General features: G+C 31.2%; 2 protein-coding genes across 2 annotated transcripts; one reads left to right on the top strand and one right to left on the bottom strand.

Annotated features, from left to right (window-relative positions):
* The first annotated feature begins 475 nt into the window (after nt 1-475).
* Nucleotides 476-6,516, top strand: LOC101502509 (SUMO-activating enzyme subunit 2). The gene is made up of 11 exons (XM_004510939.4): nt 476-631; nt 740-829; nt 2,001-2,084; nt 2,164-2,382; nt 3,069-3,170; nt 3,736-4,194; nt 4,286-4,515; nt 5,184-5,277; nt 5,369-5,548; nt 5,618-5,715; nt 5,922-6,516. The coding sequence occupies exons 1-11, from the start codon at nt 602-604 to the stop codon at nt 6,220-6,222; spliced, it is 1,887 nt and encodes a 628-aa protein (XP_004510996.1). The 5' UTR covers nt 476-601; the 3' UTR covers nt 6,223-6,516.
* Nucleotides 6,517-8,349: 1,833 nt separating this feature from the next.
* LOC101502818 (probable receptor-like protein kinase At4g39110) lies at nt 8,350-12,159 on the bottom strand. The gene is made up of 2 exons (XM_004510940.4): nt 9,467-12,159; nt 8,350-8,734 (listed from the first exon to the last, which is right to left on the bottom strand). The coding sequence occupies exons 1-2, from the start codon at nt 11,928-11,930 to the stop codon at nt 8,616-8,618; spliced, it is 2,583 nt and encodes an 860-aa protein (XP_004510997.1). The 5' UTR covers nt 11,931-12,159; the 3' UTR covers nt 8,350-8,615.
* Between the last annotated feature and the right edge of the window lie 12,224 nt (nt 12,160-24,383).

The following is a 24,383-nucleotide window of genomic DNA, read 5'->3' as shown; positions in this document are numbered from 1 at the left end:
TTTAATTATGTCACTAAAACATAATCAAACTATTCAAATATCAAATACTAGATGTATTTCTACAAATTAAAACAAAACTCTATCCATATCATATAATAAATAATAGAAATAAATATAAGTGTAACAAAAAAAATGTAATTTTTTTAAAATAAAAAAGTGTATTAGTAAATAACTCCGGAAGATCAAATCAATTTCCTAAAAACAGAAAAAAAGAGCTGTTTTAACCGAAACACATGCACGACATCATGGTCGGTGTAGTTGGGGGCTGAGTATTTGAGTTTAGTTTCCACGTCATATACTGTTTTGTTTGCTTTATAAAAAAGTATATATAATTTAATTATGCGGAAACTTACATAATTTTTGGTTTGGCGCTCTTTTCCCCCTGACGACCCTAGATCCGTCCACACCCACACGTCAACCGTTCGATTCTTCTCCAAAACAAATCTCTCTTAAATTTTCTTTTAAACAACAAATAAAATGACGAAATTTTCTCAATTTATGTTCCCTCTTTCTCTCTCATGATTTTTCAACGATTCTCTCTTCTATTTCTTCTCCCTTTTCTCACTTAACCCCTAATTTATCACTTAATTTATCACTTTCAATGGCTTCTTCATCTTCTTCACCTATCAAAGTAACTAACCAAATAACCAAATTCATTTTTCTCCTTTCTTTTCTTCAACGTTGTCGTTTTGCATGTCTCTGATGTCGTTTTGTATTTTGTATTTTTTTATTTTTTCAGGATGCAAAAGTTCTCATGGTTGGTGCTGGTGGAATTGGATGCGAGCTTCTCAAAACTCTCGCTCTCTCCGGTTTCTCTGACATACACATCGTTAGTTTCTTCCTTCACTCTTCTTCTTTTCAGGGTTTTTTTTTTTATTTTTTAATTTTGAAATTTAAAGTTTTAGTTGTTTTGTTTAGGGTTTTTTGAACTTTGGGTTTTTAGATTTTTGGTAAAGTTACGAACTTGGGGTTTTATTTATTTTTAATGGTGTTTTCATAATTTCGCGCCTTGGTTTTGTTTTTTAATTTTTAGGTTTTTTGTGTGTGTGTGTGTGTAAGTGAATTGTTAAGTGTGTGAGAGTGAGGAGTGAGTGTTGGTTTGTGAACTTAGAAATTATGTAACTGTTTTGAGTTCTTAATTGAAGTGCTTAAATTTGTTATTCAATTTTTTTATTTATTAAAACTTGTTGTATTGGTTTCCTGATCTCTTTTGATCTGATTGGTGGTTTCTTACTTCTGCTTTGAAACTCCATTGTTTGCTTTAATTGGGAAGAATTTTCAAGTATTCGGTTCTAGGGTTTTATTCTTTTGGTAAAGTTTGAGCCAATGTTGTCAAATAGCTGACTATGGTGGTGCTATGGCTTAGTGGAATTTGACCATATCCATGTTGTACAGCGGTAAACTATTTAGTACAAATTGTTGTTAAATAGCGGCTATAGTGGCGCTATATGACCGAAGTGTAACTAGATTTGAACTAATCGCTATTTTCGAAGATTTACGATCGACAACGTTGAACAATTTTTTCTGCTTTGGTAATTGGGGAAATAAGATCTCACAGTAATTCTGTGTTTAGGGCGTGCTGTTTAGGTGCTTACAATGTGTTGGATTTACTTTCTATTTTTGGTAATTGGTGTTGTTGGCAATGATGAAAAAAGGGTATTTATTAGCTTGGCCTGGGTGGCTGTGGATTCTTGAGTTTTTGTGACTAAAGTTGTTAGATAAGAATCATATTTTAATTAATGGTAGTTTGTAGTGTGGATGGTGATGGTATAAGTATATATTAATTAACGTTGTTATGACTGGTAGTTAGTACTCAGGGTGATAGGTTATGGAAAATGCAGATCTGCTGAATGTTGTGGATAGAATAAATTACACTGTCACTACTGTATTTTGTATATTTTCAAATTTTCACTTGAATTATGTATATGATTTTAAGCTATGAATGTGCTTTATTGCATCAATTATTACATTAATATGCTGATTTTGTTCCCAATGTGCAGATTGACATGGACACTATAGAAGTCAGTAACCTGAACAGACAATTTTTGTTTCGACAATCCCATGTTGGGCAGTCCAAAGCTAAAGTAAGTTAATCTGTTATGGTCATTATTGTTATTTGTATTGGTTTATGATTCACAACCATCTGATAAAGTCTTCAACCAGGTTGCTAGGGATGCTGTTTTAAAATTTAGGCCCCACATAAACATCACATCATATCATGCAAATGTCAAAGGTCCTGATTTCAATGTGGACTTCTTTAAGCAATTTAATGTCGTTCTAAATGGTCTCGACAATCTAGATGCACGCCGACATGTGAATCGCTTGTGCTTGGCAGCTGATGTCCCTTTGGTTGAAAGTGGAACTACTGGGTTCCTTGGTCAGGTAATTTAATTGTAGTTATTGGTTCTTGGTAAGTTATATCCATTTCCATATATACAGGTTGTATTTTAGCAGTATTTATTTTTCTGCATGTCAGTTATTTTTATTTGCTGAAGAGTATCTTTGTTAATTTAATTAATCATTGATTATCTGGTTGTCATTATAAATAGATTTGTTAAAATCTCTTATCATCGTAATTAATCACCAAATTTATGTCTTATGCCTAGATAATCAATCTTCTGATTGGGAAAGCAAACTATGTTTCCTTTGACATGCTTCAAATCTTCAGAATTTATTTGGCACCTGAATTCTTAATTTGTATTCAATGGTTATCATCTAAAGTTTCAGTGAACACACCCCTCTCTTCATACCGATTCTCTGTTAAGTTTTCTGAAAATAAATTGATTTGAAACCTTCTAATCCTTAATAATTATTTTATATACTTTTGATTTGATCTGGTTTGGCGTTTGAGATCCAATATCTCTTATTTGTTTTCTTTCCTCATAGTTTTGTAGCCGCGGCTGTCTACTCACTTCGGCAAGCATCTGTGTGAAACTTGTTTATGACTTTCAAAGTATACTATTGGTTCAACATGATTTTAATTGCAATATATGTTTATATACTTAATTGTTATGCAACACTGGTTGCAGCTTTTTCAATCTTAGTGATATATCTTTGATTGAAAACAGGTTACAGTACATGTCAAGGGAAGGACTGAGTGCTACGAGTGTCAGCCTAAACCAGCCCCCAAGACATATCCAGTCTGTACTATCACAAGTACCCCATCAAAGGTATGGTTTGGTTTTCATTTATGCACTGAATGAGTTTTTCCTCTAGAATGGAATTTATTAGAAAATTTAAGAAACTAATATGTTTTCAATGAATTGTTTTGAGCCATAGACCTTCAAACATGTAAATTATGAATTTTTGTTTTATAGATTTACAATTCTTGTTACTATGCAACTATTGACTCTTTGTATACCTTTAGTCAGTCATTTTTTTTTTGCTTCGCATCTAATAGTTTGTATGTATGAAACATAGAAGATAATGAAGCTATAGGATCATGGATCATACATCAAAATTTTAGGCTGTGCATCACCATTTGAATTTTCACTGAATGTAATCTTTATGATACCTTGTTGTATCTTGACTTATCATGAATGGCCATTAGGTTGATACAGTTTAACATAATATGAAGGCACTCATTAGTTATATCTTAGACAAGTAGGTAAGTTTTTGACACAAACAAAACAATTGAATTTTGCTTCGTCAAGTTGAACATAAACTAGACTTATGATTTCAATATATATTTAAAGAGTAGTGAGTTCTAAGCTTTTTTCTGTATTTTATTGGCAGTTTGTTCACTGTATTGTGTGGGCAAAGGACCTACTATTTTCCAAGTTATTTGGGGACAAGAATCAAGACAACGATTTAAATGTTCGCTCAAGTGATGCTGCCAGCTCATCAAAAAATGTAGATGATATATTTGAACATAGCAAAGATGAAGACATTACTCAATATGGAAGGAAAATATTTGATCATGTATTTGGGTATAATATTGAATTAGCTTTGTCCAATGAGGAGACATGGAAAAATCGAAATAGACCGAAACCTATATACAGCAAGGATGTCCTGTCCGATGAATTGGCTAAACAGAATGGAAATCTGGACAACGATAATGCTTCTGGTGATGGCTTATCAGTTTCTGCCATGGCATCTTTGGGCATGAAGAACCCACAAGATATCTGGAGTCTTAAAGAAAATTCTAGAATACTTCTTGAAGCACTGAGGCTATTTTTCACAAAAAGAGAAAAGGTTGGTCTGATTTCACACTTACTTTGATGTAAGGGCATATTATAATAATCATATATGGAACCCTTAATTTTTTAATGTATTTTTTGAGCAGGAGATTGGCAATCTGAGCTTTGATAAAGATGACCAGTTGGCTGTAGAATTTGTCACTGCAGCTGCAAACATACGAGCTGCTTCATTTGGCATACCTCTACACAGCCTTTTTGAAGCTAAAGGAATTGCTGGTAACATTGTGCACGCCGTAGCGACAACAAATGCTGTTATTGCTGGTTTGATTGTCATTGAAGCAATTAAGGTGCTGAAAAATGACATTAAAAGTTATAGGTATATGTGACTCCTCTTCCTTCGTCTTTGTGTTTTGTTTTGCTTTTGATATAGTGATGAATAAGTGATTTTGTTACGTCTGGGGTTTGAGAAAGCATTCTAAGTGTCAAACCATATGCCTTGAGGAAAATACCACCTTCTGTAGCTCCTCGCATTTTTGGTGGTGGAAAACTGTTTTTGTAGCATAATCATATTGCTGGTGTTATATGAAAGCATTTATGTTTGGTTCACTTGTATTTTGTTTTGAATGATCAAAACATTATCATTTCTGTTCACTCCATTGCAATATAATTTACATAGCTAAACAAATTGAATAAAATATTAAACAAAGTAGTTTTCTTAGGGTGTGTTGGGAAGACCATATTTGAATTTATATTACATATAACATAAGCAGTTACAGAAGTAATTGGAAAAATTTATGAAAATAGCTTATACATAACCTGTTTTCCAGCTTATTTCATAAGCTTCTACAGACAGCATATTATTATAAGGTTGTTTTCACCTTCTGCTTTATTCCCATTCTTTTTCGATTTTATTAGAAATGTGTTTTGCATAAGATCTTATACGATAAGTGGTAGTTACACGATAAGTGATAAGATCTTTCAAGTCAGCATTTTCTTTACTGTATTTTTAGTGATTTCTTCTAATCCTATGTGGACATCTCACAGAATGACATATTGTCTGGAACACCCATCAAGAAACATGTTGCTTATGCCAGTGGAGCCATTTGAACCTAACAAATCATGTTATGTTTGTTCTGAGGTATGCCAAATCTTCCCTTGTCTCATCGGTTACGTAAAGTCAATATTATCAATATGCTCACACTTACCATATTTGTATACGACGGGAACAGAGTCCTATTTTGCTTGAAATAAACACAAACCGTTCAAAATTGAAGGATGTTGTCGAAAAGATTATCAAGGCTAAACTTGGTATGAGCCTTCCACTTATTATGAATGCTTCAAACCTCCTTTATGAAGCTGGTGATATCGAGGACGACATGGTTGCAATTTATAATGCCAACCTTGAAAAGGTATGTTTCTTGTCTCTGGTTTGAAAATGACATTACATTTTACTTAGCCATTTTAACTATTCTGTTCAGGTTCTTGCTGAGCTCCCTTCTCCTGTAACTGGTGGTACAATGCTTACAGTAGAGGATTTTCAACAAGAATTGAAATGCAATATTAACATAAAGCACAGGTTTTTACTCAATTCTATTTATGTTTTGTTATATCAATTGTTAGAGGAATTTGGCAAGATTATATATTGTTTCTTTTCTCTCATTTTCTTCTTGCATTTTGAATTAAGGATATATTTCAATTCATTCTTATCCCATTCTGTTACCCTTATGTTTGATTTTTTCTCTGGTTCTGAATTATTTTCTCTATTGGTGACTTTAAATTCAGAGAGGAATTTGATGAAGAGAAAGAACCTGATGGAATGGTTCTATCAGGATGGACTCAACCAGTGTCAGCCGCAGAAAATGAAGACAAGTCTGTTAGTAATGGTGCAAACACATCTGATAACAATGATGAGATAGGCATAGTTTCTCCATTGAAGAAACGAAAGCTCCCTGATGATTCCGATAAGTCAAATACCACTGACGATGCAAGACATAACAAGCAATTGCAAGTTATCGATGATGAAGACGATCTTGTCATGCTTGATGGGGATTTAGATGGCTTTAAAAAGAGAAGAGTGTCATAGTAAGTAGTAACTATTAATTAATCTGGATGAGATCTTGCATTCTAGTTTTGTATTTGATTAGAGGTTTGGCGATTCTTTTGGCCATAGTTGTTAGGTCTGCTGCTATTTTGATTTGGATAGATACATACAAAACCTTTCTTTCTTTCTCCCTTTTTTTTGCTTTTCTCTGTAGCAGCAAATGTGTAATATTCTCGCTGACGTCTGACAGAGAGGAGAGGATCACTGACCTCAAAATTAACTTTATAACACCTGAGATTAGTTAGCACAAGTTTTGCTAATTGGAATTTTATTCAATTATTATTGTCATGTATATTTTAAGCTTTCAATTGTGATTTTTGTTTCGTCAGGGCAGTGTCAAGAGTTCTTAAAAAGGTCAACTCTTTATAACAGACGTGTCAATAGTTTTTGAATGGTTTTAAGATTGTCAGATGAACATTTGAACATAATTGAATGATTAATGTATATTTCAACACCTTCAAAATTGTGGATAATGAAAGTCAAAATTGATGTTAATTACATTAAGTAGAAATTAACTGCATATTTGAACCGAATCAACCATTCAAATTATAGTTGTAGTTGTCAAATTTGTATTGAAATATCATTTCTCAATCTCCCTCAAAAAGAGAAAAGAAAGCAAAGCTGTACTTTTTTTCCAATGAAGTTTTGGTTTTTTATTTCATATCAATGCTCTTTAATGTAAAATTGGTCCCACATCAACCTGTGTTGGATATCAGATTGGTCCCACTACTTTGAGCCCTACAAATTTGGTTTATATTTTTCAAACATTTGATAAATGCACCCATCATTTTGTTATACAAACTGGGTGATTATGACCCCATCCTTATCTACACTTCCTCTCAATCATTCAACATGCTGCCTCCATTTAAATGTGGGAACATTTTGTAAACCAATGCTCTTTCATCTATTCAATCCTTATTTTAGTATGTTACAACTATTAGAATCAACCAGTCATAAAAATAAAATAAAAACTTCATGCATGTGCTTGTACCTTTTCTAAAATTACCATTAAGGACCCCTATAAATGGTTTAAATCTTATTTGAACCACATTTATTTAATAATTGGACCCATTAACAATAAGACAATGTTTGGAAACGTCAACCAGTCATGCAATAGACTTGTGCAAGTTAAAATAAAACCAAATAATTATATATTGAATCAAGTAAGCCAAAAGAAAACAACATAATTATTAATTTTATAATTGTAAAATGGCTTACTAAATAGTACCAGTGAATCATGTTAGGGATGAACTTATCTTGCAAATGAAAAAATCAGATACAATTTATTTTTCTAAAATATTATTTTTTATTGTTTTAAAAAATGAAATTTATACATTTATATATTTTTTAAATTAAGTAATTATATACTTTTATATCATTTTATAATTATAACAACTAAATTTATCAAATATTTCATTTTCATCAGTTAACTTTTCAACTATAAATTATGAGTTATCAGCTATTAACTTTAATCTAATTTTTCATTCATCAATTAATTTTTCAACTATTGCCTAACTTGTAGCTTGGCTTTAGTAGCTTGAAAAACCCAAAATAATTATTTTTTGTTGTACAAGAAGCTTATGGGTAGTTATACAAAAATTTATTCACGCCTTCGTCACTTTCCTACCTTCTCACTTGAGAATAATTTTATTAGAAAACTTTTGTATTTTGAAATATTAGTATTAATATTAATATTTGTGTCAATTGTGACATCATAAGTAGGTGCCTCATATGGTCCTCCACTCCTCGCACCCTTTTGCTCTTTGATTTTAAACAAAAAATAAAACCACAGTAACTGTAGGATGAATTTGTGAAAGATTTTGACATATTTGAGCACTTTTTGCACGGGGACAATTTTAAGTACCACAACAAAAATTGCTACTTTTCAAAACCATACAATATAATAACTTCTTTGTTAAAAGCAAAACATGATTGAACATTAGCAATATCACATGACCAAATGAAAAAAGAGGGTTCATTTTCTTGTAAAAAAAAAAAAAGAAGCCTTTTAACTTGCTACAACAATTATTATTCGATTGCATACAAATTTAAATCAAATTCACTAGCTATAACAAGTAGTCAGAAATTTCCTTAAACTTGCTTCTAAAATCACTCCCTAAAATTTACATAACAATACATTACAAATCAATTATATAATACAATAATATGATTAATGGTAATAAAAATACCATATAATCGTATTACAAATTTCTACCATGTAACATAATAATACTCCAAATCATAATATGCAAAACACACCACACATTAGTATCACACACCATTCATTATACACCAACATTTTATTTGGCCACCTTCATAAAAAATTATTAATTTAACACTTCCTTCACATGAATCAACTTTGTAGAAGTCATTTTTCACCTTCCATTAAGATTACTAAATTGTGCAAACATTGCAGTTCCTGAATGATCATCAATAGCTTGAACTTCTGCTGGACCATTATGTACTTTTAGATAAGCAAATGGGGGATCATCAGAAGTGCGCAATGAGCAAATAAAATATTTGCTGGTTTTAGGATATCGGCCAGGAATGAATGCAATTCTGCACATAAGTAACTAAGTGCATCACATTTCAGGTTAATCGCAGACTAGAAATAAGACATGCTAGCGAAGTAATGCATCACATTTCAGGGTTGGTTGAGTTGTATGTGAACAAACATGACTGAAGTGTGTGAAGTCTTACAAAGTACAAACTGATCTACTCTCTCCAATACCTCTAAAAAAAACAGAAGATGATCTACTCATTACAAATGCATAGAATACTCGAAATATACGTGCTCAAACAAATCATCATATCAGCAAGCAAACCACAAATCAGGATTTCATACGCATGAATACACAGGGCCAGCAACGCTGGGATCAAACCCAAAATCAGTGAAATTTACAAAAGTCTGACAAAATGGTTTCACTTGAATCAGAATGAAGCATGCAAAAAAGAAGGATCATGGCGAAAAATAAGCAAAAGGGCCAACAAAAGAGAACCTGGCAATATCAACAATAGTTATCAATAATTCCAAAATCATCAAAATGCCCAAATTAATTCTTAGGAAGGAAAGGTAAAATGTAAATAATCAAATTTCTGCAAAGAACATTTATCAATTAAGCCAAACCACTAAATAACTTTGTGCCTTTTTCATAGATTTGAGAGGGTAACTAGGTAAGCACCTTAAAAGAGAATCCCAAAATTTTGATTCAAAGGGATCTAAGCTTAACAGTGGGAGGTGTAGTAGTAGGAAGAACAACAGCTGAAGAAGATTTAGTCTCATCCTCAACTTTTCCTTGTGTGAAAGCTTCTTGAAGTTGCAATGCATACTCCAAATTCCAAAGAACATCTCCCATTGAAGGTCTATCAACACCATGATCCGCCAAACACTTCTCGGCGGCCTCAGCAAACTTCTTCATCGATTCGGGGTTAATCGAACCGATAAGAAGAGGGTCAATAATTTTATCAAGCAAACCCTTTCTTTTCCATTGCATAGCCCAATCAGCCAAGTTAACTTGTTCTCTAGGTAACTGAGGGTTGATAGCCGGCCTTGCACACAATGCCTCCAACAGGACTACTCCGAAAGAGTAAACATCAGACTTTTCAGTCAACTGTTGTCTCCTAAAATACTCTGGATCAAGATAACCAAAACTACCCTTCACAGCCGTACTAACATGACCTTGTCCCATAGGTGCGTCCTTAGAAAGTCCAAAATCAGAAACCTTTGCAGTGAAATTCTCATCAAGCAAAATATTTGTCGTCTTGACATCGCGATGAATGATTCCTTGCGCCGTTCCTGTGTGAAGATAATGTAGACCTCTCGCTGATCCGATGCATATCTCCAACCTTTGCTTCCAAGAAAGAGGTGGCATGTTCTTACCATAAAGATGGTCTCTCATATGACCATTAGGCATATACTCATAAACCAAAATCATTTCTTCATTTTCATCACAATAACCAATCATTGAAACCAAATGCCTATGTCTAAGCTTAGACAACATTTGTATCTCAGTTTGGAATTCATTAATCCCTTGTTCTGATTGTGGATTTCCTCTCTTAACAGCAACTTGTGTCCCTTCATCAATCACACCTAAATAAACATTACCAAATCCACCAACACCAATAATATTTTTTGAGTCAAAATTCTTAGTAGCTTCTTGTATCTCAGCAAATGAAAATATCCTTCCTAATCCCATTGAGGATGAGAAAACATTGCTTTTTCCCATTGAAGTCTTACTACTCATGAAACTTGTATCACCAGCATGTAAAGGCAACAACCAAGAAGAGAAACTATTCCTCTTTTGCCAATCTTGTGGCCTCTTATGCCACTTAATCACCATAGCACCAAGACCAACAAATGCACCAAACATCATTGCAAATCCAACCGCTGCCACCGTGCCGCGGTTCGATCCACCAACTCTCCTTCCATCCACACCAAACTCACCATCCAAACTGTTAACAGTATTACTTATCTTCAAAACCTCAATACCATTCAAAATTGCATTAGCATTTCCACCATCAGCATTTGCAGGACCAACTTGAACAGTTAATCCTTGTGTCATCAATGTTGCATTAACAACAATATCTTTATAATATGGTGTTGATAATGCACCATTAATAGCTGATAAGTCCAAATTAGGAATTGCAATTTTTCCATTCACATAAACATTAAAGTAAAGTTGGTTAAGCCCTTTACTCACAATGTCACAAAAATGCAATCTTAAAAGATAACTAAAACTTGTGTCAACATCAAATTTCCATGACACATTGAAATTTGGCATGTTAACACCAGCATCCCCCATTTCAGTTGCAGAAGCATAAACAGTTTGTGGCGCAATTAAAGGCGATATCGTCGGCATATCAGAAGGAAACTTAATAGCATTAGTAGCAACAGAAACACTCTTAGCCAAATTCTTATTAGTCAAAAAATTTTCATCAGATTCCCAAACTCTACCAAGTGTATCATTTGATGAAGTAATCAATGGTCCTCCATTGTTCAACCTATAAACAGGCTGGAAAGCATATGTTGTTAGACCAGTCACATCAGCGACCGGAAATAGTCCCGACCCGCTATCGAATAGAAAGTTATCAGGAGCGGAAACAACCTCGATCGCATTGATAAATGCGGCCGAATTCTTCAAAGGAATGAAGGATATTGTTAACTGTGGTTCTGTTGCATTGATGAGATACTCTTTGAGGATTGGTTTATCAGTATTATTAACATTGAAACTATGAAGAAGAACAAAAGTTTCTGTATTGACAGAAAAAGTTGCTTTTTGAAGATCAAAGACATTGTTTTTGATTGGATAGAAATGAAGACGAATCCAATGAAAACCAGGTTGAACTAAATGAAAAGAATATTTAGCTTCTTGAATGAAGATTCTTGCATTTGAATAAATAGGTGAAGGAAGATTAACACTATTATCATTTGATGAAACTTTGTAATCATCATTAGCTTGTAAAAATGAGTTAGCTTGAGGATCAGATTTGAATGTTCTTCCATCAGGTAAAGTGACTACATTTTCAGAACCACAATCAATAAGAAAACTATCTTTTGGAATGAAACTTGAAGAAATAGTACAAGTGAAAAAGGCCAACAAAATGACCAGGAGGATAGAAAAGGATGATAGAAAATGTTGAGATGATGCTAACATTGTTTTCATTTTATTATTTTTTTCTATCTTCCCCATACCTCCTGGGGGGGATTCAGAAAGAAAGATTTGAAATGTGTGAATTTGGAAAACAAGATTGAAAAAAAAAGGGTGTTATTAGATTTTTGTGTAACAACTTTTTAGTTTTTCTTTGGAGGAAAATAGGAAAGGATCACAACTATGACACAATAACCTTTCAATTCCAATTTTTTAGGCTAATAATGTGGAATGTTTCTATTACATGTTGGTTTTTGGTTTTTGTCTTTATTTGGTACTTTCATTTTTTGTTTTTTTGATAGAATATTTTGATGTATACCTTTATTTAGTATTTACTAAACAGATATAAGAGAACAAAAATAAATTAATGGTTGGTTTGAACAAGTCAAACTCACTTTTCCTTTCCTTTTTAATTTTAATTTTAATTTTTTAAATTTTTTTAAATTTTTAATACAGCTTTAAATTTGTTGCAACAAATGTGAGTTTGGTTCATTGTTTGTTTATATGAATCTAAATGTTATTCCGTAAAACAACATCAACATGAAAGTGAATTAGGTTGAGTTATTGTTATGATGTCATGTCATTCTATAATATTAAATTTGTTTTTTTAAAACAATTTGGATTAATTCTACAGAATCAAGATATCTTAAACGATGAATGAACCAGACGATTCATATTTTAATTTTTAGCATATAAAAATTAGGTTAAATAGTACATGTGGTCCCTTAACTTAATTTCAGTTAACATTTTAGTCTTTTATTTTTTTCTTCTTCCCGACTTGTCCTTTATTTTAATTTCAAGTGACAATTTGATATTTTATATTTTAAAATGTAACAATGTTATCGTTATTTTTTTTTGTAAAAATTCAAAAAATTCATCAAAAATTTCAAATAAAACCCATAAAATTAATTAACATTCTCAATATAATGCAAATTTCATTAAATTCATAACTAAATCTTTAAATAAACTCATATTTTCATCTCTAACAAAATAAAAAATATGAGTTTATTTGAAGATTTGGGTTACAAATTTGATAAAATTTGTATTATATTGAAGAATATAATTAATTATATGCATGTTGTTTGAAAATTTTAATAATTTTTTTTAAATTTTTGTAATAAAAAGAATACTATTATTGACATTTTAAAATATAAAAGATCAAATTGTCACTTAAAAAAAAATAAAAAACTAAAACGTTAACGAAAATTAAATTAAGAGGCTACGAGTGTTATTTAACCTAAAAGTTTACAGTAATATAGATAAAAAATTCAACCGTACTATTAAATGTTACAGAAAAAAAATAAATTTATGTATATATAAGACAAAAATGCACATGTATATTATCATAAAGAAACTAAAATTGTTATCTCTGTCTTTGACAAAAATCATGCGAATGTTTGTGTGAAAATCGAAGGACCACAATTGTTGATTGCACAATTATTCATCCGTTTCTTAATAACGAACATTATCCAAAACTTAAAATACAATTAAAATAAATAGGTGGTGTGATATATATATATATATATATATATATATATATTTATTTAATGGTTGAGATTTGGATTGAGTGTGACTATGATTGCAAAAATTCAATTTTGGGTTACTTAAAAAGATGCAAGCAAGCACATAGGTAAGGAAGAAGAGAAAGTTGACATTATTTTGAGTTGAATATTATATATACATTATGATCCTCATATGTGAGTGCACGTAGAGAGAACATGTCCAGCATGAAGGAAAATGAACCTGCAATCACGACTCTTGTTGAAAGCTCAACTAGTGTTTTATTTATTTATTTATTGAATGCATGAAAAAGGTCAAGTAGTGTTATTATTATTTTTTTTAATTTTTAATCTAAGTCAAATAGTGTTATTGACAAAGAAAAAGAGTTTAAAACAAAATTAAGGCGGTCTTTTCTCCCATTATATATTTTTAAATACACATTTAAATTAGTTTATCCAAAATTATATTTTAACAATAAACACATTGAATATCGGTTCGGAGAAAAACGGGGGCTTATTTATATAAAGAAAATAAAGCTTATGATAATATGAAACTCACTAAAATTAATTATATATATCAATTAGCAAAGTAACCTTTGACTATGCTTAATAAATACTATTTTAAACAAGTTTTGTCAATAATAATATTAAAGAGAAATAATATTTACCTCTTCCGAGATTTCTTTCACACCTCCTATAATTTTCAAAGTGTATTTACCTCATTTGTATTTACTAAAAAATTGTTCATAACATTTTTTTTCCGTCACATTTACAACTCTATTGTCATTTGTAAAAAGACACTAAAGTACACACTCAATTTATGTCACTAAAAATATAATCATACATTTTAAAATTGCATATACCAGATGCATGGTGATACCTATATAAATTAAAACGAAAACTCTAATCGTGTCATATAAGTAACTGATAAAAATAAATGTAAGTGTGATTAAAAAAATATTTGATACAATTTTTTTAGTGAATATAGGAAAAGTGGATACTTTTTCAAAACTAAAAGAGATGTAAGTGTCGTTTAAAGAAAATTTAATAAATATCAATATAATTTCTCTTAATATTAAATGAATTTTCAACAAATAAATTAATTTCTTAAATTTAAGGCTAAATTACATCCGTGGTCCCTTAACTTAATTTCAGGTAACGTTTTAGTCATTTATCTTTTTTTTTCTTCCCGATTTAGTCTTTTATTCCTAAAAATATCAAATAAAGTATGAAAATATGAGTTTATTTGAAGATTTGCGTTACGAATTTGATGAAATTTGTATTATATTGAAGAATATAATTAATTTTATGAGTTTTGATTGAATTTTTTTTTGAATTTTTGTATAAAAAAGGATATCATTGTTGAAATTTTAAAACATAAAATATCAAATTGTCATTTAAAGTTAAAATAAAGGATCAAGTCGGGAAAAAAAAAGATAAATGACTAAAACGTTACCTGAAATTAAGTTAAGGGACCACGAATGTAATTTAGCCTACATTTAAATAAAACTTAGACCATTATGACTATTTTTGAAAACACTGAAATCATAAGCATTTTGATAAAGTATAACCTTGTTTATTATTAATAATTAGATTTAATCCTTATACACTTTTATACTGATAATCAATCCAAAAAAAGTTGCACTTGGTAAGTGATTTTTTATTGTTTATTTTAGGTTTTTTCTCTTGTTTTATGAATTTTTAGCATTGAATTTTGGTGGTGGAATGTGTAGATTTGTGGTGTATGGAAATTCAAAGATGTTGGAGTATGAATTTGGTGTACATGGAGAATATTGCTGTATTTTTTTATAAAAAATATTTGCATGTAAGTTTTGAGTGTCTGAAGTTGGCTAGTTGGTTATTGTAGCTATACTGATGCTTTATGCTATACTAATTGGTGTTTCATATTTTCATTTTAATTTGTACGTTAGATTTGTATTTTCTTTTATAAGCATATTGCATATGCTACTATTTTCTTATATTGATGGGTTGCTTTATGACATGGCACCATCAAATGATAAACATGCAAAATTTTTTATCAATTAATTGTATTATTTCAATTTGTTTAAATATTAATCATATATTCACATTTTTCAAATACATACGAGACATGAATGTGTACCGAAAATGTTGCTTGATATCAACAACTTGACACAAGTTCCACAAACTCAAATTCAAATCACCTCATTCTAGTGAGATTTAGACATGCCAACTGATTTACAAATTTCGGATGTACTATTGTGAGAGCTAACTAGTATATGAGATGAACATAGTGAGAGTTTAGAGTTAGGGGTAGGATAATTCATTTTAACTGATTGATGTATGTTTTGCTTTAGGACTCTCTATAGTAAGAGATTTGTTGAAAGTTTAAAAAAAATGAGAAATGTGATACACTTTCGTTGTTTAGAGGATGTGAAGTAACTATTGATAGAATTGGTATGCTCCTTCTTGCATAGAACAACCATGTATTTAAATTTTGTAGACTTTACATATTCCTCACATTTGATGAGTTCTACTTTCGCTAATCAGATAAATAAGTATATACATGTTATATTAAATTACCACTATATGATTTAGAGTCTCTGCATCTAATTAAATTTTGTAGACTCTATATACTCCTCACATTGAGATGTTACTGTACATAATTTTTTGGTCTTTTAATTAATTTTTATTCTGTTAGTTCTTTAATTATGGTTCCGTTAATCAGTATGAATGACCAAACGACTTCTTCTTTTTCAGACTTCATAATTTAAACATCATAGTCACGATACCAGTTTGACACATACTTCGTGATTTAACGATTTAAACTCAAAATTGACCAAATTAGCCAACAAAACCATAGTTAAAGAACCAAAAGGAAACAAAAATTAATTAAGAGACCGAAACGAAACCAGAAAATAAGTTAAGGGACCAAAAGAGTAATCTAACCTATTAAAAAAAGTAAATATTCATCTAGTCTTTAAACGTGTGATGTGTTGTTCCTAATATAGTCTATCAATTTATCAAATTTACAAACACATTTGTAAATATATTTTTTGTTAATAATTTTATAAACTAAATTGATTAAAAAATAAATAAATTTAAAGATTAAATTAATTAACTAAAGATAAGTTTAAAAATAAATGACTAACATAGATTACATTAATGTGAGGGTGTTCATGGTGTAAAAATTAAATTGAATTGTACCACATTAATGGTTTGGTTCAGTTTTTTAAAACTACATTCGAATCAACTTCAGCGTAGTTCTGAGCCAGTTTAAAACTATTTTATAAATATAAACTAGTTTAATATTTTGAACAAATTTTTAGTGAAAATAGATTTCGAACTAGTTTTTCGAAAAAAGAATATCAATTTTTCTAAAGAAAAATAGATGTAAAAAATTTTCCGAAATAAAAAGTTTTGATTATTTTTCAGAAACAAATTCAAAATTCGTTTGGTCAAAATTTTTCGAAAAAAATAAATATAAAAAATTTTCAAGAACAAAGTTTCGATAGTTTCAAAAAAAAATCGAAAATGTTTTACGGATAAATATTTTCAATTTTTTTCTCAAAATTTTTGAATAAAAAAAGAATTTAAAAGATCTTTTTATTTTTTTCCAAAAAAAATTTCGATATTTTTTTCACGGAAAAATAAATTTCGAATATTTTGTAAGAGAAAAAAAAATCTTAGTTAAAGTTAAAAAAGTTTTAGAATTGTTAAACTAGTTTTTGAATTAAGTTTGGATTAACTAAATTCTTTTAAATATGTAGTTCAATTCATGAATCATTTAATTGATTTGGTTTTTCTAATACAGTGCAATCCAATTTATCAAAATGATCTAATTAACTTATATATTTTACACACCTCTACATTTAAATATTTTTTATAATTTTAATACATTTAAAAATTATATCTAATATCACCTCACACATTAAAAGAAGTCAAAATATAGTGGGGAATTACTTACCTGCACGAAGAGCAAATAATATGTTGCATGAACATTATTTTAAAATTGTGCGTATTAGCATCCTACCTCATATTATATATACTTATCTTCACCCTTATAGTATATTCATTCTAATCTCTTTCATGCCAAACAAAAAGTCATATATAATCTTGATTATCAAAGAAATCATTCATAATAACTCAATAAATGATTCTTAACAAGGACCATTAAACAAGCCTTTCAAATTACCACCTCTATCCTATATATACGCCCACTTTAAAAATTAACAAAAATAAAAAAATTGATTATTTTATTCAATTATATAAAATTTGTTAGTAATTTGTATTAGAGTTATATATATATATATATTTCATATCTGCAAAATGTCTTAATTTTGATTTTAGCCTTTATAAAAATAATTTAATGCTTTATATTTTCACAAATTTCAAAAAGATTTAAAAAAGTCCTATGTTTTAATTAAAAAACGTTTAAGCAGTCAAATTTTAATGACATGGCAGTCATTGATGGGGACAAATCATGCATAGTTGATATATATATATATATTCTTTTATTTTGAAAAATTTAATAAAATAATTTACAATAATTAAAAATAAAATTAGGCCAAAAACACATAAAATAATCAAAAATATAAATTCTCTATCTTACAAACTCGTAAATTCATCCATATAAACCCAAACCCCTGAACTTATGTCTTTAAACCCATAAGTTAATTCAAACCTCGTCTCCACAAACTAATAACATTCCAACCCAAACCCAACACTTTTACCCTTTCACTTTTCCCTCTTCAACTTGTTTGCATCACATAGTACAACTACCAAGACCAGAAGCATAAATACAACTCCATTTGTGTTTCTAAGGCAAACACATATACTCAAAAAATCTCAAGCTGCGATCCCTTTATTTGATCACTAAACTAACTGACTCCTTTAATCACTACGCCAAAAATGACATTTAACAGCGCCCCTTTTACAGCGCTTGCTAAACATAAGCGCTGTTGTAAATATATTTTAAAAATAACGGAGCCTTTTACAGCGCTTTTGTTGACAAGCGCTGTAAAACAAGCGCTGTTGTAGGTCATATAACGTTTGCGCATAACGTTATAAGGCTTTTACAACGCTTGTCAAAAAAACGCTGTAAAATGAAGCGCTTTCGCGTATCAGTTACATCGCTTTTTTCACAAGCGCTGTAAACACATGCACTTTTAAAAATTTGAACTACCTAATACAGCGCTTTTTTCACAAGCGCTGTAAAATACATGCGCTTTCATTGAATTTAACTACCTATTACAACGCTTTTTTCACAAGCGCTGTAAACTACATCTTTTAAATAATTATATACGTTGGAAACCCTCATATCCTCTACATCTTTCAAATAATTATATACGTTGGGAACCCTAATATCCTCTACGTACTGTGCGACCATCTACGTTGTCTCAGGTATTTTTTACACATGATATGTTATGTTTTGTTATATATATATTAAATCTACTAAAAATTGTTATATATATATTAAATCTCTTCTACACATGATCTGTTATGTTTTGAAATTGTCAAAAATTGTCAAAAACTCATACCACATGATCTGTTCTGTTTTGAAATTGTTAGTTGATATTGGTTTCTTTTTGAAACTTGTTGATATGTTTTGAAAGCTTATTATTTTTGTTACTGCATTTATATAGGTGGTATAATATGGATAGGAAATGGATTTCAGCCAATCGATTGTCAAAAGAGTATGAAATTGGAGTGAAGGAGTTTGTTGAGTTTGCAGTGAAGAATGCAAAAGATCCAAATAGAGTAGTTTGTCCTTGTTTAAAATGTTGTTTTGGAAAACGTGTTAGAGAAGATGAATTAGAAGGACATCTAGTATGTAATGGAATTGATCAAAGCTACACATGTTGGATAAGACATGGTGAGAAAAAAAAAGGAAACATTAATTTTGAGGATAATTCGACATATGCTTCAACTGACTTCGATACAGATACATATGAGCCGGACCGAGTGGATAAGATCGCAAAAGCAGTTGAAGAAGATCTTCGAGATTGTCCTAAAATGTTTGAATGTTTGTTAAGTGATGCAGAGAAATAATTATATAATGGTTGTACTAAATTCACAAGAGTATTGGCGATATTAAAGTTGTACAACTTAAAAGCGAGTAATGGATGGTCTGATAAAAGCTTTACAAAATTATTAGCACTCATAAAAGATATGTTGCCAGATGATAATGAACTTCCCAGTCGAACCTACGAGGCTAAACGGATTTTGTGTTCTATTGGAATGAGTTACGAAAGGATTCATGCGTGTCCTAACGATTGCATTTTATTTCGAAACGAATATGAACTACTTAAGGCGTGTCCGAAATGCAATGTCTCTCGATATAAGAAGAAAGAATCTACTCCAGCAAAAGTCGTGTGGTATTTTCCTATAATACCAAGATTTAGGCGCATGTATCGCAGTGAAGAAGATTCAAAACACTTGACATGGCATGCAGATGAAAGAATTAGAGATGGAATGTTTCGACACCTTGCAGATTCCCCATAATGGGCAAAAATTGATCACGAGTATCCTGAATTCAGGATAGAGTCCAGAAATCTAAGACTTGCACTTTCTACTGATGGAATGAATCCACATGGTCTTCAAAGCATCTCACATAGCACGTGGCCTGTGATTTTGGTAATATATAACTTACCTCCATGGTTATGTATGAAGCGTAAGTTTATGATGTTGTCTCTGTTAATTTCTGGACCCAAACAACCGGGGAATGATATCGACGTATACTTGACTCCTCTAATCGAAGATTTAAAAAGTATGTGGGAGACAGGTGTGGAAGTTTATGATGGGTATAAGAAAGAATGTTTCAATTTGAGGGCTATGTTGTTCGGCACAATTAATGATTTTCCAGCATATGGTAATTTATCAGGATATAGCATTAAAGGTCAGTGTGCATGTCCTATATGTGAAGAGAGTACAAATTGGATGCGGTTGAAACATTGTAAGAAGAATGTGTTTCTTGGACATCGTAGATTTTTACCTTATAGTCATCAGTATCGTGGGTGGAGAAATGCATTCAATGGAAAATCAGAGGAAGGTAAAGCTCCTTTAGCACCGACTGGATATCAAATACTTGAAAAAGTACAAGGTTTGACCAATAAATTTGGCAAACCTTTTGCGGGAGAGCTGGTGAAAACTGGGTGGAAGAAAAAGTCAATTTTCTTTGAATTGCCATATTGGAAGTCATTGTATATAAGACATTTCCTCGATGTGATGCATATTGAAAAAAATGTATTTGAAAGTGTTATTGGTACGTTACTCAATGTTCCAGGAAAGTCTAAAGATGGCGTCAATGCAAGATTGGACTTGGTCGATATGGGAATAAGAAATGAACTGGCTCCAGTAAAGAAAGGAAATCGCACATATCTACCTCCAGCCGCTCATACTCTATCTAGAAAGGAAAAAATTGTTTTATGTAAATTTCTACACGAAGTTAAAGTTCCAGAAGGATACTCTTCGAACATTAAAAATTTGGTTTGTATGAAAGACCTCAAGTTAAAAGGTTTGAAGACCCATGATTGTCATATTATAATGGAGCATTTGCTACCAATAGGTATACGTTCCATTTTACCTGAAAAAGTTCGACTAGCCTTAACTAGATTATGTTTCTTCTTCAGGGAAATTTGTAGTAAAGTGATCGACCCTCAGAAATTACCGACATTGCAGAGGGAAATTGTTGTTACTTTGTGTGAGCTTGAAATGTATTTCCCACCATCGTTTTTTGATATAATGGTTCACCTTACTGTTCATCTGGTTAAGGAGACACAACTTTGTGGGCCAGCTTATATGAGATGGATGTATCCGATAGAACGATATATGAAAATATTAAAAGGGTACGTAAAAAGTAGAAGTCGACCAGAAGGTTGTATTGCTGAACGATACATTGTTGAAGAGGCTGCTGAATTTTGTACTGAATATCTGTCCAATGTTGAATCCATAGGGCTTCCCATGTCTCGTCATTCGGGAAGACTATCAGGAGAAGGGATAACTGGAAGGAGACTACTGACTATATCAAGGACAGAATGGGAGCAGGCACAATTGTATGTTCTGCACAATGATGATGAGGTTCAACCGTATGTTACAATACACATTGATCAGTTATCTCGTTTGAACATGAATAGGAATCAAAATTGGATAACTCGAGAGCACAATCGAAGTTTTGTAACATGGTTAAAAAATCACATAATGTCAAAATTTGATATAGACCCCGGATCAATTTCAAATAGATTGAGGTGGCTAGCAAATGGTCCGAGCTTACATGTCTTTTCTTACACTGGTTATGTTATTAACGGCTACACATTTTATACCAAAGAACAAGATGATCAGACCACTATGCAAAATAGTGGAGTCACTCTCGTAGCTGAAGCGATGCATGTCTCAAGTGCAAAAGACAAAAACCCAATATATGCAAATCTATCATATTTTGGGGTTATCGAGCGCATATGGGAGTTAGACTACACAATGTTTCGTGTTCCCATATTTGGTTGCAAGTGGGTCGATAATAATAATGGCGTTCGGATTGATGAGTCAGGATTCTTGCTTGTCGATTTTAATAGGGTGGGATACGAAGACGAGCCTTTTATTTTAGCGTCGCAAGCTCAACAAGTGTTTTATGTCACTGATCCTTCTGATGATAAATGGTCTGTTGTCCTATTGACCAATAAAATAAGTGATGATAACAATAATGATGAAGATGTTGGTAATGATCTTTTATTTGCAACATCACAACAACCACATGAAATTGATTCAACTGATGATGGTTTATATCTTAGAGATGATCATGATGAGGGAATTTGGATTAATCCATCGTTTCGTATTGTAAATGGACAAACAAATGTGAATGCCACCAGGAAAAGAGGAAGGGCATCTTAATGTATATGTTTAATTGTTTTATATAAGTCATGCATGTAATCTGAATTATTGTGATAAATATGAATGTAATATGAATTATTGTGATAAATATGCATGTAATTTGAATTGAGTGTTTTATACTAATATGGCAGAATAGCAAATTAAGTCACTTATATAATTTGAATGGTTTATATCCCAATTAGTAAGGCAAATAATTCGATTGGAATAAATGTCTGATCAGTTACAGTCATCCAAAATTGAACCCAAATAAAACCAACACAAAAATAACATACTGAGATCTTTTACAACGCTTTTTATACAAAGCGATGTAAACGGCCCTTTTTATACAAAGCGCTGTAAACGGCCCTTTTGAAAATAAGTAAAAATGACATTTTACAGCGCTTATTTGAAAAAGCGCTATAAAAAGTTTTATTAATAATAATTATCAGACACCTAACATGACTATCTCTAACAGGATTTTCTTCAAACACCTTGTACGCATCATGGGAATCCCCAAAAACACATTGTTAACAAAAACATCAGACTCAAACCCATTTTTCGCAACATGGCAATGAACCTGAATACCAAGTTTCGATTTAAGAAGGAAAGAGAATGTAAAGAGATAAAAAGGGTGTTGAGGTAGAGATTGAATTGTGAAAGAGTAAGCTTTGATGTTTGTGAAGAAGATGCATAAAAGGAGAAGAGTTTGGTGAAGAGGAAGGGATTTTGGTGGTGACCAGTTACTACTATGTGGGTTTTGCATGTTGAGCTTGTTTAAAAAATAACATAACATAACACAAAAACAATAAGGCCTTTTACAGTGATTGCTTAACAAAGCGCTGTAAAAGGCTTTAAAAAAAACCTTCATATAACATAATAAAACAAGGAGGTCTATTACAGCGCTTTTGCTAATAATCGCTGTAAAATATTGTTTTAAAAATAAAATAAAGAGACCTTTTACAGCGCTTATTTGCAAAAGCGCTGTAATAGACCTCCTTGTTTTATTATGTTATATATAAAACCCGTTTACAGCGCTTGTTCAAATTAGCGCTGTTAAAGGTCTCTTTATTTTATTTTTAAAACAGTATTTTACAGCGCTTATTTGCAAAAGCGCTGTAATAGACCTCCTTGTTTTATTATGTTATATATAAAACCCGTTTACAGCGCTTGTTCAAATTAGCGCTGTTAAAGGTCTCTTTATTTTATTTTTAAAACAGTATTTTACAGCGCTTATTTGCAAAAGCGCTGTAATAGACCTCCTTGGTTTATTATGTTATATGAAGGTTTTTTTTAAAGCCTTTTACAGCGCTTTTCAAACAAGCGCTCTAAAAGGCCTAAGCCTTTTAGAGCGCTTTTTAAACAAGCGCTGTAAAAAGGTTATAAAAAAGCGCCGTAAAAGGGTTACGTATATATAACAGTAACCGCTTCATTTTCCTCTTCATTACGTAAACTTCACTATCATCTCAACCTTCATCGTTCTTCTCTTCTTTTGCAAACCCTATCATCCCGTCCATTACGAACCTTATTTCCACGATCATCTCCTTCATTTCGAACCTTATTTCCATCCAAGATCATCTCTCCCATTTCACACAATATATTTTCATTGAAATACGTAACCCTCATTACGTATTTCTTCAAACCGTATTTCTGTGAACCATATTTCTGTGAACTTTCTGCAAACCCTCTTTTCTTTGCATTTCGTCTTTCTTCGAACCATCATTATTCAGGTATTGATGTTATTAAATTTTTGTAATCATTAGAATGCATGTTTATTAGGTTGGCTGGAATGAGAGTGGTCAGCCAATTGACCCCAACAGCTCTATGTTTGTAAGCTATATTGGGGCTGTTGTTCCTCAAAATGTCCCAATTACAATTGACAATTGGAGAGATAAGGCGTTGAAGGATGCCAAAGATATTATATGGAATGACATTCAAGTAAATTTTTTGATCTTCTCTTTTGTCATTTATAATTTTTTTTGTTGAAATATTTTACTTATAATTTTTTTCATTGCAGACGACTTTTGTTCTTGATGAGGGACGAAAGTCTTATGTTTTGAGAGTTGCTGGAAAGATCCATCGTGGATTTAGATCCCATCTCTCAAATTTCTATCTAAAAGATAGAGAAGGAAACACAAGTGCTGAACCTCCAAAA

This window comes from Cicer arietinum, chromosome 7 (genome assembly GCF_000331145.2).
Source record: "Cicer arietinum cultivar CDC Frontier isolate Library 1 chromosome 7, Cicar.CDCFrontier_v2.0, whole genome shotgun sequence".
In the NCBI taxonomy this organism is placed as follows: domain Eukaryota; kingdom Viridiplantae; phylum Streptophyta; class Magnoliopsida; order Fabales; family Fabaceae; genus Cicer; species Cicer arietinum.
The sequence above is the reverse complement of the archived record's forward strand: the minus strand, read 5'-3'. Positions and strand labels throughout refer to the sequence as shown.

What these genes read in the sequence shown, in the direction of transcription:
- LOC101502509 (XM_004510939.4), top strand. Translation starts at nt 602, where the DNA reads ATGGCTTCTTCATCTTCTTCACCTATCAAA. An exon ending in GTTTCTCTGACATACACATC is followed by an intron (nt 830 to 2,000) that starts GTTAGTTTCTTC and finishes CCCAATGTGCAG; the next exon opens with ATTGACATGGACACTATAGA. An exon ending in CATGTTATGTTTGTTCTGAG is followed by an intron (nt 5,278 to 5,368) that starts GTATGCCAAATC and finishes CGACGGGAACAG; the next exon opens with AGTCCTATTTTGCTTGAAAT.
- LOC101502818 (XM_004510940.4), bottom strand. Translation starts at nt 11,930, where the DNA reads ATGGGGAAGATAGAAAAAAATAATAAAATGAAAACAATGTTAGCATCA. An exon ending in TACTACACCTCCCACTGTTA is followed by an intron (nt 8,735 to 9,466) that starts AGCTTAGATCCC and finishes CATTGCGCACTT; the next exon opens with CTGATGATCCCCCATTTGCT.